Source organism: Pungitius pungitius, chromosome 16 (assembly GCF_949316345.1).
Source record: "Pungitius pungitius chromosome 16, fPunPun2.1, whole genome shotgun sequence".
NCBI classification, from domain to species: Eukaryota; Metazoa; Chordata; class Actinopteri; order Perciformes; family Gasterosteidae; genus Pungitius; species Pungitius pungitius.
In genome coordinates, this window is record NC_084915.1 from 7,680,760 (window position 1) to 7,697,746 (window position 16,987).

The 16,987-nt window shown below is 41.6% G+C and overlaps 1 protein-coding gene across 1 annotated transcript; it reads left to right on the forward strand.

The window, feature by feature from the left end:
- Nucleotides 1-10,669: 10,669 nt before the first annotated feature.
- On the forward strand, nt 10,670-15,655 carry LOC119215911 (protocadherin-10-like). Its single transcript, XM_037468461.2, has 4 exons — nt 10,670-13,358; nt 13,573-13,628; nt 13,713-13,825; nt 14,115-15,655. The coding sequence occupies exons 1-4, from the start codon at nt 10,821-10,823 to the stop codon at nt 14,384-14,386; spliced, it is 2,979 nt and encodes a 992-aa protein (XP_037324358.2). The 5' UTR covers nt 10,670-10,820; the 3' UTR covers nt 14,387-15,655.
- The last annotated feature ends 1,332 nt before the right edge of the window (nt 15,656-16,987 follow it).

The following is a 16,987-nucleotide window of genomic DNA, read 5'->3' on the forward strand; positions in this document are numbered from 1 at the left end:
TGTGATGTTTGTCTGACCCAATGAATCAAGAATACACCGAATAAGACAGGAAAATGTGCAAGTTGTTGTTGTGAACATTAATTTGCAACATAAACTGTGAACACTGGTAATCAGTTCATATGCTACAGGCTGTACCTGTAGCTTTGAACAGATTTAGATATTCATCCATTTTGAGCTGAACAGAGAAGGTGAGGTTACACCTTGTGTACACTAGTGTTTCAATATTATGACACATGTCAATGACTAATCAGGAATATTACACTGAGGAATGCCAATTGCCAGGAGGCCTTTTAGCTTTGCACGTTCTGACTAAGAATGGTCAAGCCTTTAAATAACTTAACCACATAACAAGAGCTGACAGAAATAACTATTTGGTTTTATGTAGGTATATATACATATAAACATTTCCATTTATCCAAAGTAACAAAACCCCTGCAAGCTGACCAGCAGTAACCCAAAACAAGTTTGCTGAATCATAGGTGCAAATGTTTGATTTGCTGAAACAGTGTTCTTTTCTGAACTGAGAAGTATGTTATGTGAGAAGATTCTTTTTCACCAATATCAATTTAAGAAAGCATGCATTGCAATTAAAATCAACAATCTAGCATTGCGGCAATTTCTTCTTCTTCTTCTTCTGTTGACAGCTTGATCGTTTTGTACGTGCCATATTTATTGTCATAGTTAAGAAATATTTTCTCTTTTCATAGATTTAGCTATCGAAGAGGATGGCTCACATGATATCCATATTCCATTAGAAAAAGATTAGAGGGATGCTGACCTCTACAGGTATGATTTTGCCTTGCATCACTTCGAATTATACAGAGCTAAAGAGCTTTTATTGAAACTGAAATGAACCCTCCATCATTTACAAATCACAAACTCACAAAAACACTTTATCAATCAACACATTTGGCCGTGTATGTCCGAATGTACTGTACAGATGTTTTCAAGATTTTCAAAATTGAGCAAAACAATGAGCTCCATGAATGCGGTCTTGCTGAGACACTGATGGATAATGAAATATCTCACTGGAGCCAAAATGTAGTGGCAGAGCAGCAGGGAGGCAGGCAGCTAAACCGAATAACTGGGCTATCAGCCTCTACTGACAAACAGCCACAAGCTTGACTGAACTGGGCAAAATAGAGCAGTGGGGAAGACGACATGGTGGCAATGGAGCACAAAGTGGAGATGACAGCCTTTGGGACACAAGTGACAGCAATTGAGGGTAGACGGAGTACTAGGGAGTGTCAGGCAGAGGGAAAAGCCACAGTGCAACAACCATTAACTGTGACTGGCGCATGAGCTGAAGACAGACACAGGGGTCTCGTTCACAGGGTCCTCTCTCTCTCAGGCTGCAACTGACCGGCCAACGGAGTAGTACATAATGATGATGATGCCTCCATGTTTTGTATAAGTATTCACTATACTGCTAAACAACAGCTTTACAACGTGGTCCAAGGGGGTTGCATTTCCAGAGGAAATATTGACTAAGTTAACATTTCTTTTGATTTTTTTATTATAAAAAATATTTTTTTTTAATTTATATAATTATTATTATTATTTAATAATTATAAATGTTTTCATTCAGTGAAAAAATTAATGATTATACTTTTCAAACCCAAAGTAACACTAAAGGTCATGAAATGTCATGCGTTGCAACTATTGCTGAGCGATACGGCTGAATGAAATTTAAACTATTGCAACAGTAGACTAAAGCTAAAATTAAGAAACAACAAAGAAAGTTTGTTTTTAATGCTACACGATGTAACCAACAAGAGGCGTAAACCTGGCTCCAGAGGCTTTATGTGCACGCATCGCGTTCTACGCTCCGTGAGACACATACGGGTGGGATTATTTGATGATTTTTTTTAAAGCCACTCGCGAGCTTTGGTGCTCGCCATTCTGCCGTGTGAACAGATGAACACACAAGTGCGAGAGGGGACTTTAGTGTCAATGAGGAACAGCATGTGCGTTGTCTGGACCTCTTTTGTGTCTTGGGACAAGAAGAAGTGGGACAAAGTCGGGTATTGTGTATAGCACGTAGCATAGTTGCAACAGGAGGCCACCTGGCAGGGAGTTACAGTCAGGTGTTGAGGTTTTTATGATTTGTTAATACAACTGACTTGAAATAAAATAGTTTGATGTATTCTTCATGTAGTAATGTTCGCTAAGCCTGTTGTTCTGCAGTGCTTTGTTGTTTATTTTTTGTGAATACGGTACATACAAATGTATAAAGTTGTATTCATGAAATGGTACACAACCATGTGTATTAAGACTTTGGGTTTTTCATAAGCTTAAAATGAGCCTGTGGAGTCTACTTTGTTGCATCATCCTACTTCTAACAAACAAACCAAACACTGGCTTTAGAGGGCTCTCCATGTTTTTACACTACATTTGGGCCACCTTAAGTACTCCACTATGCTTGGAATAGGGAGGGGTGAGTGCAGGGTTATTCAGGTCGTTGAAATCTGTGACCTCACAGGTAGATGCAACTGCATTAATTCATTGAATTTCCTAAACAAAGCGGTGTTTATGTGATGACTGTGTCAAATGTTGTGTTGCTCACTACATAAGACTTCTGTTTGACAGTATACCTTCCAACCAGGGGGCTCCACCCACTCCTTCAAGAGAAGTGAGATCACGTCTGGAGCTCATCTCTTCGTCAAGGCGAGGAACAAAAGGACAAGCAGAGAAGACGTGGGGGAGGAGACCTGCTGGGAAAGAAGCAGATTGGAAAGTTTAGTTTAGCGAAACCGCTAAACTAAACTTTCCAATCTGCTTCTTTTCTGTTTGTTTCAATTTGTTTAATTAAAAATTGCCAACGTCCTCCATGCAACATTGTTCCAATGGTAAATAATAGGGATGATAGGGAACTCTATTTACTTATACTTTTTGGAAATTGCATTCTGAACCGCAATATTGGTAGAAAAACATATTATTTTCCATTATTATTTAGCAAAGCTGAGGGACTTGTTTGCATGAGGCATTGTGTCTGTTCACTAGTTTAAAAAAAGAACCACATAAAGGGTGTGTGACCTGCTATTTGACGACAAATGGGTCCGAGACCCGTTCACAAATGATCAGAGAAATGACCGACCTGTCACACTGACTTGATTTCATGAATACAAATGGTTACAGATTTTCCAATACGATGAGAAAAAGCACAATAAATCAAGTTGACATCCAACGGTGGACGATCGTCAGAGTAAAAAGAGCAGTCACCCATTATAAAACCATGAACTGTTATATTACCCTTACAGCACAGCATGAAAGGCACATGCAGTGATATATTATAGCACTCATCTTTTGTACTAGAAAGAATAATGAAGCAATAGTGAGACAAAATTTGGCAGGAAAGACAACAAACAATCAATCCCAGAAGGGATTAACCCTAACCCTTTCCTTTAAATAAGTGATCCCTGTTTTTAAGCAGTATGGTAAATGTACTCTAATGATTGTTAATATACAGTATCAATTATATTCTAGAGAGAGGAATTACTAACTGTCATCCTCATGAAAACACGACAATCTAGTCGAGATATGTACGATAAGTGAAATGGTTATCAACCAGATGTGACTGATTCAAGATCAATTAAAGTTAGTTAAACACTCTGATGAACCAGTTACCTTCATTCAATTGAGGTAAGCCGCTGACTTTGGGTTTTATTGTACTCACAAGGTCAAGCACGAGTGCACTATAAAGCAAATTCATTAGAGAAAGGTAAGGAAAGAAGAACCCATTGGAGTTTAGGGTGAATATATTGATTACTTTTTATCACGTTTTAACATTTACAAGGTTAATAAAAGGCCTGTCCGATGTCTACGGAGGTGAGTATGTTTATTTTTGACGGCAGCCAGTCGTCATGTCAGAGTATCTGAGCACATCCAGTGTTTGCCACAGAATTGCATCCGATTTGCACTGTAAAGGCAGCTCGCAACAACATATTGAGGGCTCTTCATTTTTTGTATCATTACGACCCTGGCCTCTTGATACCTTAAGTATAGATCATGCAAATAAGTCCCACGCAGTGAGATACACACTGCTCTCGCTTTGGGATAAAGAGACACAGCAGAGGTATTGCAGTATAGTGAGAACAGGTTATGGTTATGGTTATCTTTTTTTTAATCAACTGACATTGCACAATACGTTATGGGTTTTCTTTTTACTTGTTTTATTTTGTGTTTGATTTACCGTGTGTCTTCTAACTCAACATATTTAAATACATTGTGCATTTTTTACAACAAAGCTTGTTTGCAAACATGAACATGACCTGTTCTGGTAATATTTAAAGATTATAGAGTTTAAAGGATCTATCAGCTCTGTGTTCTGAGCTTTATGAATGAAGCATTTTTACCAGCATGCAAGGGTATTTTACAGAATGCATGTTTTCTTTAGACAACAGATGTTTTCTCTATTATCACAAGGGCTGACTGATTAATTGATGAATGCAAGGTTCAAAAACCCATTGCTTTGGTTATTATTTTAGATTAGCTAGAAGTCCTTGCTGATGATTTAAAAAAAGATAGATAGAAAAGATAGGGTTAATACTTTATACTCCACCAATACCCAATGTTGCCATCACATTAAAGAGTTAACAATTAGGACTTAGTGCTTTAGTAATCAAGTGAAGAAATTGACTGTGTGATGCCTAAATTAAAAATTCCGAAACTCTCATTTGTTATAATCATAATCACCAATTGCATTAGAGCAGGGGTGTCAAACTCATTTTAGGTAGGGGGCAACATACTGCCCAATTTGATCTCAAGGGGGCAAGACCAGTAAATAGTTTAACGCATGCGCTCACTCACAGTGCGCCCCCCAGTGGACTTTTTAGGAATGGCAGCTACTTATAGAAATAGCAATTTACGCCTTTCTGTAATTTTCACACTTAGCAAAGTCATCCAGAGCACTGGGCTGGAACCTCTGCCCGAATCCGGCCCGCGGGCCGTATGTTTGACACCTTTTGCTTCAGTAAAAGGCATGAAAAGGTTTTTCTCTGTGTTAGCAATCCAAGCTAGCATTACCTTTTGTCAGCTAACATGGTCTCTGCAAGTGTACTTTGAAGCACTAACTGATAAGTTGAAGTGAAAAGTCACACTTCAGAGACATGGAAAGAAAATCTATGTTGATGAGAGAATAAGGACAAACAGAATGAACAAGAAATGAAGGGATGCTGCTTTTAAATAATGAACAGTTATTGATTGTCTGACATAATAAGAGTGATATTTGCAAAGGGATGACATAAAGGTAGGTTAGGCTTCATATTGAGAGGGGAGATCAAATAAGCCAACAATGAAAAGATCACACTACTGTATGTGAATGTACGTCGGAAAATGGAGCATTTAAATTCAACTTCAATTTAAAATGGGAGACAAATCTGCATGTTAGAAGAACCAGGACAGTACACAGATTACAAATAGTATGAAGAAAAGCAGAAACAGAAATGAATAGGTTTTATGGGTTTGAAACCAGGCCCAATACAATTCTCTATGTCTACTATCTTAATGTTCTAGTGACCTTCAGTGTTGCTATGTACAACATTTTTAAGGACTCAACAATCACAAAGTTCCAAACCCATTATTTAAGATTAACACCAGGGGCACCCTTTGCACAGTCTGAGCCAGAAGAAATGTGATTAGCAGGCCTTAAACTAGACCCACCTAAATATAGCTAAAACTAATGTAGTCGAAAACAATCTGACCTTCATCAGTTATCATGAAGCTATGCTTCAACTCAAACTCATTATGGTGCTGTTGAGTTATTATGTGACGTACTATTATGTGTCTTCTGATATTATTCCCAACCCCTTTATATCAAAGAGGATATAATAAATGACTCTCAGTGATGTATATTACACTGGGTGTTTTCATTGCTATTGTATATCACTGCAATTGTTTCAGCGACGTGTACCTAATTAACTGACAAATTAATTTAATTCCAAATAGGGTCACACATAAAGGTTTAAAAGGATTAATCAGCAAGCTGAACAAGAAGGAATCACCGGACAACTTTTCCAACAAACCACACCGTCTTATTACAGTCATGTTTCAACACCATGGACAGCTACGCTGTTTAGGGCTCAACAGCATCACACGATCAATACAAAGAAGAACAACTTATTTTTCTTGTAGTGTACCGTTGGGCATACAAATATATATGAGCGCTGTACTCACCATTAAAATAACTGAAGGTTATGCCGGGTCGCTATGTGCGGTCTCGGGGGTAAATCTTAATATCCTTCCAGTCTTCAGTGCACCTCGGGGTAAGGTTTCGCTTCAGCACAAAATAAGGGTTCCATGTGTGAAGCCTGGCTCGCCTGGGTTCAAGGAAAACATTGGGGAAACAAGTACTGGATTCACAAACATTCACAAACATCCCCACTGCGGGAAAAACTAGGAGTCTATTGCTGCTCCAGAGATGATATGGTGACATAGTTCAATGACACCATATAGTTTTACTTAACACTTCCACTTTGTAGGCAAATATTAAACTTTAACCTATTTTCACTGCTTTCATCTGTGAGGTAGCAGTGCTACCTATGGCCTATAAAGTTGTTAAAATGAGCTTTATTTTGATGAGCTGCAAATGTAAAATCCCACTTAAATACAGATGTAAATGCAACAGGCATATAATGTGATATTCCTGCATAATGGGTGTTTTTTACTTACAATTTGATAGCGTATTACCTGTGAATGGAGAACTTTACCTGCACTGAAGAAATTAGAGGATTAGAGGAAGAACAACTATAAAGAAGGCTCTCAAAGCCACGACAGCATGACGAGGACCCGCCATGCAAAATACCAGCAAGGACGCTGATACAGGAGCAGCTAAGTGGAATACAGCGGTTGCTCATTTCATTATTTAGAATGTAACCTGTACATATAAAAATCTCTCCGGTAAAAAAGGTCTATTGAATATTGTGCAAACCAACACCAAGGTTGAACGTGGGAGGGATTGCTTGAGGTCAGGAGTGGGTGCACTGAGAGTATTTGTAATTGGTCCAGGTGCCACAATACCAACAGGAAAGGAAGGGAGAGGTGAGTCAAGTATACTCTCTGAACAAACACCGTGCTGATGAATTCAGCTGAAATAATTAGAAAACCCTGTGTGGGTTTGCCTTGGGTGAGCAGGGCATTTTAGTGGAGGAGGATCTATATACGTCCCAGACCATTAGTGAATCTAGTGCTGAAACAATTTGTTGACCTTAAAGAAAATTAATTGCCCAACAATTTTTTTTGTCAGGCAGAGTCCAACACTTTGTTGGTTTCAGTCTTTAGAATGTGAAGACTTTTATATGATTATATAATCAACATTAAGATATCAAAATATTGTGAAAAAAGGTACTTGCAGGCTAAGCTGAATCCAAATAAAAGCAACTTTCCTTCTGTCTTCACAAGCTGTCCAAAGATTACATTAAAGCTTCAATCAGTGAATGACAGTAACATAGAGATTAAGCACATTTGGCACAACCCAATGTGTGTGCACTGTATAGTAATTGCAGTCTCTGTATAGCAAAACATACTAAAAACATATAAATATATGTCTTTATTCTCAAACATCATGCTATTATTTCCCACATAACAGTCTCATTAAAAAAAGTCAAACGATAATAAAGGGACATGTGTTAAGCCGTTGCTAAATGCCAAGCCTTCAGCAGCAGGTCAAAAGCAGTCTATCTCTGTCTATCTCTCCTTCCTGGAAAAGTAATGATCATAGCAACAGAGGAGAAGCTTCCCAAATTGGCTGTCTAACTTTGTGTCCTCTTGGGAGAAAAGATCATGCTGTGCGGACTGAGCAGCCTCGCTCTTGGTGCAGAGTGCTGGTGGGTTGTACAGCGCGAGACACATCTGCTTTTTTGGTGGGATAATTGTTTTGTCTCTCCAAATCCGGCGGTGACCTGAATTGCTCCGTAGTTTTTGAGTCTGCAATTTAAGAGCCATTTTCTTACTCGTATCTTGTTAAGATGTATACATCTTTCGAAAGTCATTAATGAAGAATACCATCTATACTGCAGTTACAAATGTTAATTTTGTGACGATCAATCTAATCGGGAAAGCTGTAAATGTTTAGATAGATCTTTATAACCGTTTAGTGAGCTGTGTGCACATCAATTTGTAGAAAAAAGAGACTAGCAGACTTTTTTTTATTTTTTTTTATTGGTTCTCCCTTTCACTTTCCTGGGGCTGTGTGCTGTCCTGATGAGATGATACCAAAGGCCCCTGAGCCAACCATCAGTGTCAGAGGGTTCCCATGTGACAACTCCCACAACAACTCGCTGCCCCTTGTGCCTGTGACATCCATGTCCAATTTCAGCAAACACACACAGTCTAATAAGTCAGGTAAGAACCTCATTAAAAGCCAATGTGCTGCTACATTTGTACTGGGCACGGAGAAGAGGGGATGCACATGCAACCGGGAAGCTACTTCACAGGCTGCATACATGCAATCTGAGTTTGATGTTGGTCATAACACCTGCGTGTGTACTTGCGATATGATGCTAGATCAAATGACTCAATCTGGAACAATTTCTGTAAAATATCAAATGAGGACGGAGGACTTTAGATCCTCTCATCTCCTCTAATTCCTTTCACTAAGGGATTTCTCTGCGCTCTGAGGGAAAACACATCACCATTTTTTTTGTGGTGCAACAAAGACTTTAATAATAAACAAAATCAACCATGCGCATGAGGTAATATCCAAATGGATTTTTTGCAGACTATTGACTTGTTTAATTTATTAATGAAATCTATGTTTACAGATAGAATACACAAATTCGAGCCCAAATCCTTTTGTTACGGAACTGTTATTTATTCAATTGAGTAGGTTACATAAACTCAAACCATCAATTTGACCCTGACTGACCCGCGTATGAATGTATGTGCACACTCTAAAAATCGTGTTTGCAGTCTTTCCAAGACTAATAGTACAAGTAACGTGTCTGTCTACGGCCTTTGTTTAGAACACGTTCCTGAAATACATCTGACATTAATATACGAGTTGTATTTGCGTACTGTGTGGCGAGACAAACTGGAGAGTTTCCCCTCATTACAGCGGCAGTCAATCATGTGTGGAGTCATCGCTGTCAGTCTGCTGTTGGCTCTTTCTACCAGGTGGTGCAGACCATCTGTACTGTTTCGCAAAATGTTAAGATGAAACTCAAAATAATTCGTTGCGGTCAGAACATGTTCAAATGGCAGACAGTGCCATTAGAGAGGAATGCACAACACTGTTAACCGCTTACGTGTTAAAAGCTACGGAATATAGGCTAACCTATCCTAATCCTACGGTTTTAAAAGTGGAAAGTAGTTAAAGACAAAGGGATTGATATTCTACTTTTGCCCTTGAGTGAGAGTGAGAGGGAGCGGGAGGGAGCGAGGGACAAAGTGAGGCAGATTGTCCATGTGCGTGCGTGTGTGTGTGTGTGTGGGTGTGGGTGCAAGAGAGAGTGGGAGTGACATAGAGATAATCTCTATTGTGTTTTTGATCCCTAAATGTGGCGGTGTCCCCTTATCCCAGCTACTTAGTTTCTGCAGTGCGTAAGTGATGCCATGCACTTAGGCTGAGAAAAGCAGGTCAGTATGACCACTGAGAGAAAACCACATGTGCATGGCGAGGATAGCCTTGGGATTATTCCTCACAAAATGTCTTAATTCCTCTGTTCACTAATGATCCAGGGAAAATGCCCTCTAATCTCCATTCCATTAATTAAAAAGAGCATGAGCCCATGAAAAACCTCACCATCTGCTGCAGTTTGGTTCCTGCAGACAGATTGTGTTTTCAGCCATTAACCAGGGGAACTGCGGGTTTGTCAGAGCAAACGGGTGAATGCATGAAAGCGGGTGGTAAACAGATACAACTGTTCTGTTGATGCTGGAAATCTATTTGAAACATGACGAATTCGTACCAGGCTACTCTGATGTCTGGGGACTTGAGCTGCCTCCTGAGGACAATTTGACAATTTGCACACTTGAAACCCTTACTATACATAGAGTCACCTCGGAGACTTTATTATAATTTTATAGTACGGTTATGGTAATAGTTTCTATAATAGATGGATGTGCTTTTCTTTTCTTTTTTAAATAAGAACTCTAATGCAGTACCTAATATTTTCCTATGAATGTCATTTTTCTTTTCTTGCATCTTCCGTCTTTAAAGGTGGTTTGAAGTTCATCTGAAATTCTCCCTAATAACATAAATAAAGGATTCTCATGCTGTTTTATTTTCATGGTTATTGTAGAACCAAATCTGTGCTTTCTCCTCCGACAATATTCCAAACTTTAATTTAATATAGAGCTGTAAAGTTGTAATGGTTTTGTAAGTAAATGTATTACAGTAAGGTGTGTTTGTATACAATACGATTTAATAGCAGGATATATCCGATTATGCTGAATTCATCAGATCGAGAAAAAAGAAAAACTTCAATCAAAAAATTGAATCGAGTACGTTTGACCTGCGGTCAAAGCCTGGAGACAGGGCATGATTTCGATCGGGCTAGTAGGCAGCAGAGATCATCCGAACAGATGTCGCACCCTTCCTATTGGAACAGTACGGCCAATGATAAACACACACACGCGGACACACATAGCCCCCACTAATCTGAGATAGGCCAGCAGCACTCGCCCGTCCCTTCCTCTCTCCCCCCCCCCTCTCTCTCTCTCCCTCTCGTTTCTCTCAAACAGACAAGCGCTGGTCCAGTCCCACTAATGTCAAGTTTTTTTCCCCAGACCATATTTTGCACAGTTCTGCTATAATCATCTCGCATGAGTACACAGCAGACAAGAGTCCGTGGTGTGATTTGCTGCACTGTTTCAGCCTACAGATGGAAAAACAAAAGCCGTTTGGGGAATGGCATGCAGTTTGCCGTTTCATGTTGTTTACTTGTTTCTTGGAGGCAGTCCGGGGACAGATCCGCTACTCCATTCCGGAGGAACTGGAGCACGGAGCTTTTGTTGGCAACATTGCAGAGGACCTGGGCTTGGATTTGGACAGGCTCTCTGCACGAAGATTCCGGATAGTCTCAGGTGCCAAGAAGCAATACGTGGAGGTAAATTTAGAAAATGGAGTTTTATTCGTCAACGAGAGAATTGATCGCGAGGAACTGTGCGAGCAGAGTTTGTCCTGCTCGTTTCACTTACAAGTGGTCATCGAAAATCCTCTGGAGCTGTACAGGGTAGAGATGGACATTTTGGACGTGAACGACAACTCTCCCAGTTTCCCGTGGACCGAATTCAATCTGGACATATCGGAATCTGCTGCGCCAGGGTCCCGATTCCCACTTGAGAGCGCGCAGGACTTTGACGTCGGATCCAACTCGCTGCGCACCTATTTGCTGAGTGTGAACGAGCATTTCCTTTTGGACATACAGACACGCAGCGACGGAAGTAAATTTGCGGAACTCGTCCTTCAAAACCCGCTGGATCGAGAGCAACAAAGTGCGCATCAGATGGTCCTGACGGCGGTGGATGGAGGCGCACCGGAGAGATCCGGCACTGCGCAAATCGACATCACCGTTTTGGACGCGAACGATAACGCACCCGTGTTTGATAAGTCGTTTTACAGAGTGAAGCTCGCAGAAAACGCGCCCAAAGGCACAGTTGTCATCAAGCTCAACGCGTCCGATTTAGACGAGGGTCCCAATGCAGACATCACCTATTCGTTCAGTGGCCACGCGCCCATTAAAGTGCGCCAACTTTTCAGCGTGGACTCGCGCACGGGGGAAATCAAAGTCAAAGGGGTGATAGATTACGAAAAGGCTAGGATGCATGAAATTTACGTCCAGGCAAAAGACAAAGGCCCATCCGCAGTGGCAGTTCACTGCAAAGTGCTGGTGAACGTTTGGGATACGAACGACAACCTCCCAGAGGTGATCCTGACGTCGGTGTCCACACCTGTGCAGGAGGACGCAACCCCGGGAACGGTAATAGCCGTCATCAGCGTGATTGACAAGGACTCGGGTGAAAACGGCAATGTGGACTGCGAGATTCCCAACCAGGTCCCATTCCAGCTCCACTCATCTTTTAAGAACTACTACACATTAGTAACTTCGGATTTTCTGGACAGGGAGGCAGCAGCGGAGTACAACATCACCCTCACCGCCCGAGATATGGGCTCCCCGCCTTTATTCACCCGAAAGACCATCCTGGTCCAAGTGTCTGACGTGAACGATAACGTGCCCCGCTTCAAGCAGCCCTCCTACACGGTGTACCTGACCGAGAACAATGCTCCAGGGGCCTCCATCTGCTCGGTGAGTGCACTGGACCCGGATTTTGGTCAAAACGCATACCTCTCTTACACCATACTCGAGGGTGACATCCAGGGGATGCCCGTGTCCACCTACGTGTCCGTAAACTCGGACAACGGGAACATTTACGCACTGCGTTCCTTTGACCACGAACAACTTAAAAACTTCCAGATCACCGTCCGAGCTCAAGACGCCGGGTTCCCGCCTCTAAGCGGCAACGTGTCCGTCAACGTCTTCATTTTGGACCAGAACGACAACGCGCCCGTCATCGTGTCGCCTGCTCTGCGAAACGGCAGCGCGCCCGGCGGAGCGGTGCCCAGATCCGTGGACGCCGGTTACCTCGTCGCTAAGATCGGCGCGGCAGACGCGGACGAGGGTCAGAACTCACGCCTGTTCTATCAGCTGCTGCAAGTGAGCGACCCGAGCTTGTTCAGCATCGCTCTGTACACGGGCGAAATCAGGACCATGCGCCAGTTTGGGGAGAAAGACGCCACGAGGCACAGATTGGTCATTCTCGTGAAGGACAATGGTCAGCCGCCCCTCTCGGCCACTGTTTCCATCATCCTGTCAGTAGTTGACAGCCTGCCCGCTTCGCAGCCCGATTTGGGCGACCTGTCACTCAGCCCACATCACAGCTCAAACTTCACCCTGTACTTAATCGTGTCTCTGGGCGCAATCTCCTTCACATTTCTGGTGGCTATCGTTGTCCTGGTTTCAGTGCGGAGACGGAAGGGCAGACCGCCCGGCGCCGAGTCTGACCTCCCCTCGATCAGCTGGAGTTGCGGGAGTCGCGGCTGCGGCTGCTGCTGCTGCTCGCGTGCGGAAACCCCCAGCTCCGAGGAGGTGTTCAAAAAGTCCAACTTGAATGTCTGGATGTCCACCGGCGCGTCCGCCTGCGCCGAGGCGAACAGCAACGGCGCTCTGCCTCAGGTCTACTGCTACAAAATGTGTCTGACGCCGGAGTCATCCAAGAGCGACATCATGTTTCTGAAGCCTTGCAGTCCGGTAATGTCGGTTCAGCAGAACAACGCCAAGAGCACAGATTACCTCACCTCTGGCTGGAGCGCGCTGGACCGTAATGAACTGGCCAATAACAGAGCTGCAACTCCAAATGAGGTAACGTAATAGGGTGCGCTCGAAGAAACACAAGGATTTGACATCTTCTTAGCTCGTGTAAAGCCGCATCGAAGAGAGTTTTATGTAATACGCACAGTGTGGCAAAAACACAATTAACAGTTTACGGTTGACTATGAACATGAACAAAAGACGGAGCAGTGCAATTGTTCTACTAGAGGTGCCCGCTAAACTGTGTTTTTATGTTTCTGTGCAGTATGCAAACAAGGACTGGACCTTGACCAAGAACCAACGCAACTCAGCTTACAAGAGGTGAGAACATTATAGTTGCAGCAGTTACAACACACACACACACACACTTAAATGTATGCTTAAGCCGTCTCCTTATCCCCTCAGGTATAGTTCAGCAGATATGGATGGCACTCTCGCTCACCAACAAAAGTATGACGCCCGTGGGTTTTCCTGCTCTGTGGCACCCCAGTACTGGACCTGGGGAAACCACATGAATGGTAGGTGGTAACTGTGAAATTTGGGCTCATTATGCTCCAGATAAAAGAGGGTGGTGGGTCGGGGGATTCTTCTTGCATTTGTGCCTGAGGATATACTCTGAAATACTAAATGGTAAACTGCAAAGCAGATGCTACTAGGCCCCAAAACTGTATGTGTGAGGGGCATTTTAATGCATCCCCTCCAGAAGACGTTTTAAAAATGCCTTCAATACAAACATATTCAGATCAAGCTTATACCGTATGTAAATAACAATTTCCCGATACAAACTGTTTATGCGCATCTTTACAGACTGCAAGATGTCTCTTCAAGAGGGAGCAGTGCCTCACTACTCATGGACCCCCAAGTACACTCAGCCTCACTCTGAAGCACCAGACTACCAGCACAATGTGTACATACCAGGCAACACGTCTGACCACAGCACTCTGAAGCTGGCGCCCAGAGGAGAACTGGATGTGTACAACACGTTCTCTACCTTCGGAAAGAAAAAGAGATTCATCTCAAACTATGAACAATCTTTTGACAACGATGATAGTCTCATTGTAAGTAATAACATTTTCTAAGGATACACTATCTGGACTGTTTCTGTTTATAGTTCTAGTGAAATTCCATATAACTCCTCACCACAAGTATATTTTCTATTTGTGTACATACTGTAATAAAGTATAAATAATGTCTATTTTGAGTCATGGTTGAATTGGGGTTGTAAAAGCTTTAAACGGGCAAACTAGCAGATCATTTATTTTATTTTCCAGCCAAAGGGAGCTGAAGTAATTGTGATTTGGTTTGTTTGGAGACTGCTGGTGTGATTGTTTATCCTGTAAAAATAATTTTAGCAGCTGACAGTCTATTACACAAGGTTCGTGCATGTTCCATTCCCTTTTTTAATAGACACACCTCTTTGTCTCACAGCGACGCATGCTGTGGGTCCAAAGTGAACTGAATAACTAGCAGCCAGCTTCATTGGCATTCTATTCCACTAACGCTATAAATGTTGTTTATAATGAAGCGCTGCCACAGTACATCAACTTTCTTCCTATTATGTCTGCTGCATTAAGACACATGTCATGTGCATGTCAAGTCTATTGGTTAGACGTTATACAATAAAAAAAGAGATTTAATGGCAAATGCATTTGCTTTCAAAGAAATTATTGTTGATGGATTGTTTTGCAAGTAACAGCATCGCCGCTGTGATGGTACTCCCTCGGCCTGTGCAGTGGACCGTCACATTGACCTACCACAGCAATCAGTTGACACTCAGGAGGGCAACAACACAGGTCTTGAGTAACTGCAAATCACACACACCTGTTATAGTACTCAGATTGTTTGATCACAAACAACTGCTGATGTATTTCAGTCACTGGTGATATCCATTATAGATTTGCGTTCATCACTGAGTGTGAATAACTCTGTGTATGTATTCTATGTAGAGTATATTTGTATATCAACAAATTTGTCTTCAGCTCTGCATCTGTTTAGTGAAAGATATATTTTCATTCTTGTCATTTTAAAATGCTGAACCATGTGTTTATCTTGCTCTGAAATAACCTCAAGTGTAACGTATCATTCATTCAACAACACAGTTGTATAACTCTAAAATCCTTCTTTATCTGCAGTTGTTGTTTAGATATCAGACATGTTTTCATTTATTTCATTGAAGCTGCTGAACTGATGTGTTTATCCGGCCCTAAATAAGTTATTTTTGAGTAGAATTTGTTTCTGCATGAATATATGAATACAATAAAGTTGTAAGATGCTTACATTGAGATCTTTCACCAGAGGGGGTTAAGTGGTGTGACACATTCATTCATATTTTTGGCATCAACTATCAAGACCACCACCCATTTTTTTTCAAGCAGGCAGATGCTCTACCACATGGGCACCCATGAATGAAGCCTATGGAAGAGGTAACTTTTGTTCCTTAAGGCCCTGTGCCATTTGACCTTTTTTCTTGACTGGGCAATGAATACCAGGGTTTTAACTACAACTCTGGTGGTAATCCTCAATATCCATTGCCTCTAACTGATCCATTAAGGACCAATGGGTTCATCTTGAGGCAGACTGCCTCTGTGAACTGTATTCAATTATAAAAGCTGAGTGCCAAGATTCAGTTTCAAATGTATTGCAAACTCTCTGAACATGGAGTCGTAACGATAAACCTTCTGAGGAAGACACATATGTACATCCTGGTCAGCGGTTGGTTGGAGACTACTAGAATTTGAAATATAAATTCAGATCTGCCCACAATCACATCCTGCCAATAAATACAGATACAAAAGCCAAAATGTATCTTTAACTGTATTACCACCGGTACCGAAATCAGCCAGACTTAGCAATCATAATATGTCCCATGTGCAATAAGCAGCGACACATAGCATTTGTTCAGCTTCTGTATCATGTAAAATATGGTCAGAGGCCATTCTGTGTTGCTTTGTTTCAATGCATCTGTCTCTTATCGCTTCCGACAATACATAGCGGGTTGGGCAGAAGAGTATCTCTTTTTTCTCCACTAGAGGGTTCCCTTCCATCAGAGATACCTCTTTTAAAGAAAATACATGATCTGCTTTTTGGAATTCACTGATATATTTCAATAAATGTTTTGAATGTTATCTTACTCTTAATTTAATTTAATTACAAAGTGTACATTACTACAGGCATATTACTGCATTCATTTGTTTTACGAGGATACGATCAGGTGCAAGAGCTCAGGCCTGGTCAGGACTCTCCCTCTACAATGTGGAGACCAGCGCATGATGTCTAGGCAAGAGGAAGCTGCTGTGACTTAAGTCCCTTTGTCATTTAACCTTCTCTTGACATTCCAGGCAATGAATACCCGGGTTTTAATTACAACTCTGGCTTATCTTGCAGATCTGTTGCCTTTGACTGAGCAATTGTGGACAAATGGATTAATCTGTGGCTTGGGCCTGACCGCCTCAGTGGACTGTGTTAAATTTTTTTTAAAAGAGTGCCACGGGTATAATACGGTATAATGGTTAATGTCTTGCTTGAGTAGATTCAGATGAGTTTGTGAAAAAAGGAGAATATGTCTTGTTTATTATTTAATATATCAAAACTCCTATTCAGTTCTAGGCTGGCACAGTAAATGCACACTGCAAAGATTGAGGGACAATAATTATCATTATGATATCATGGTGACATTGACA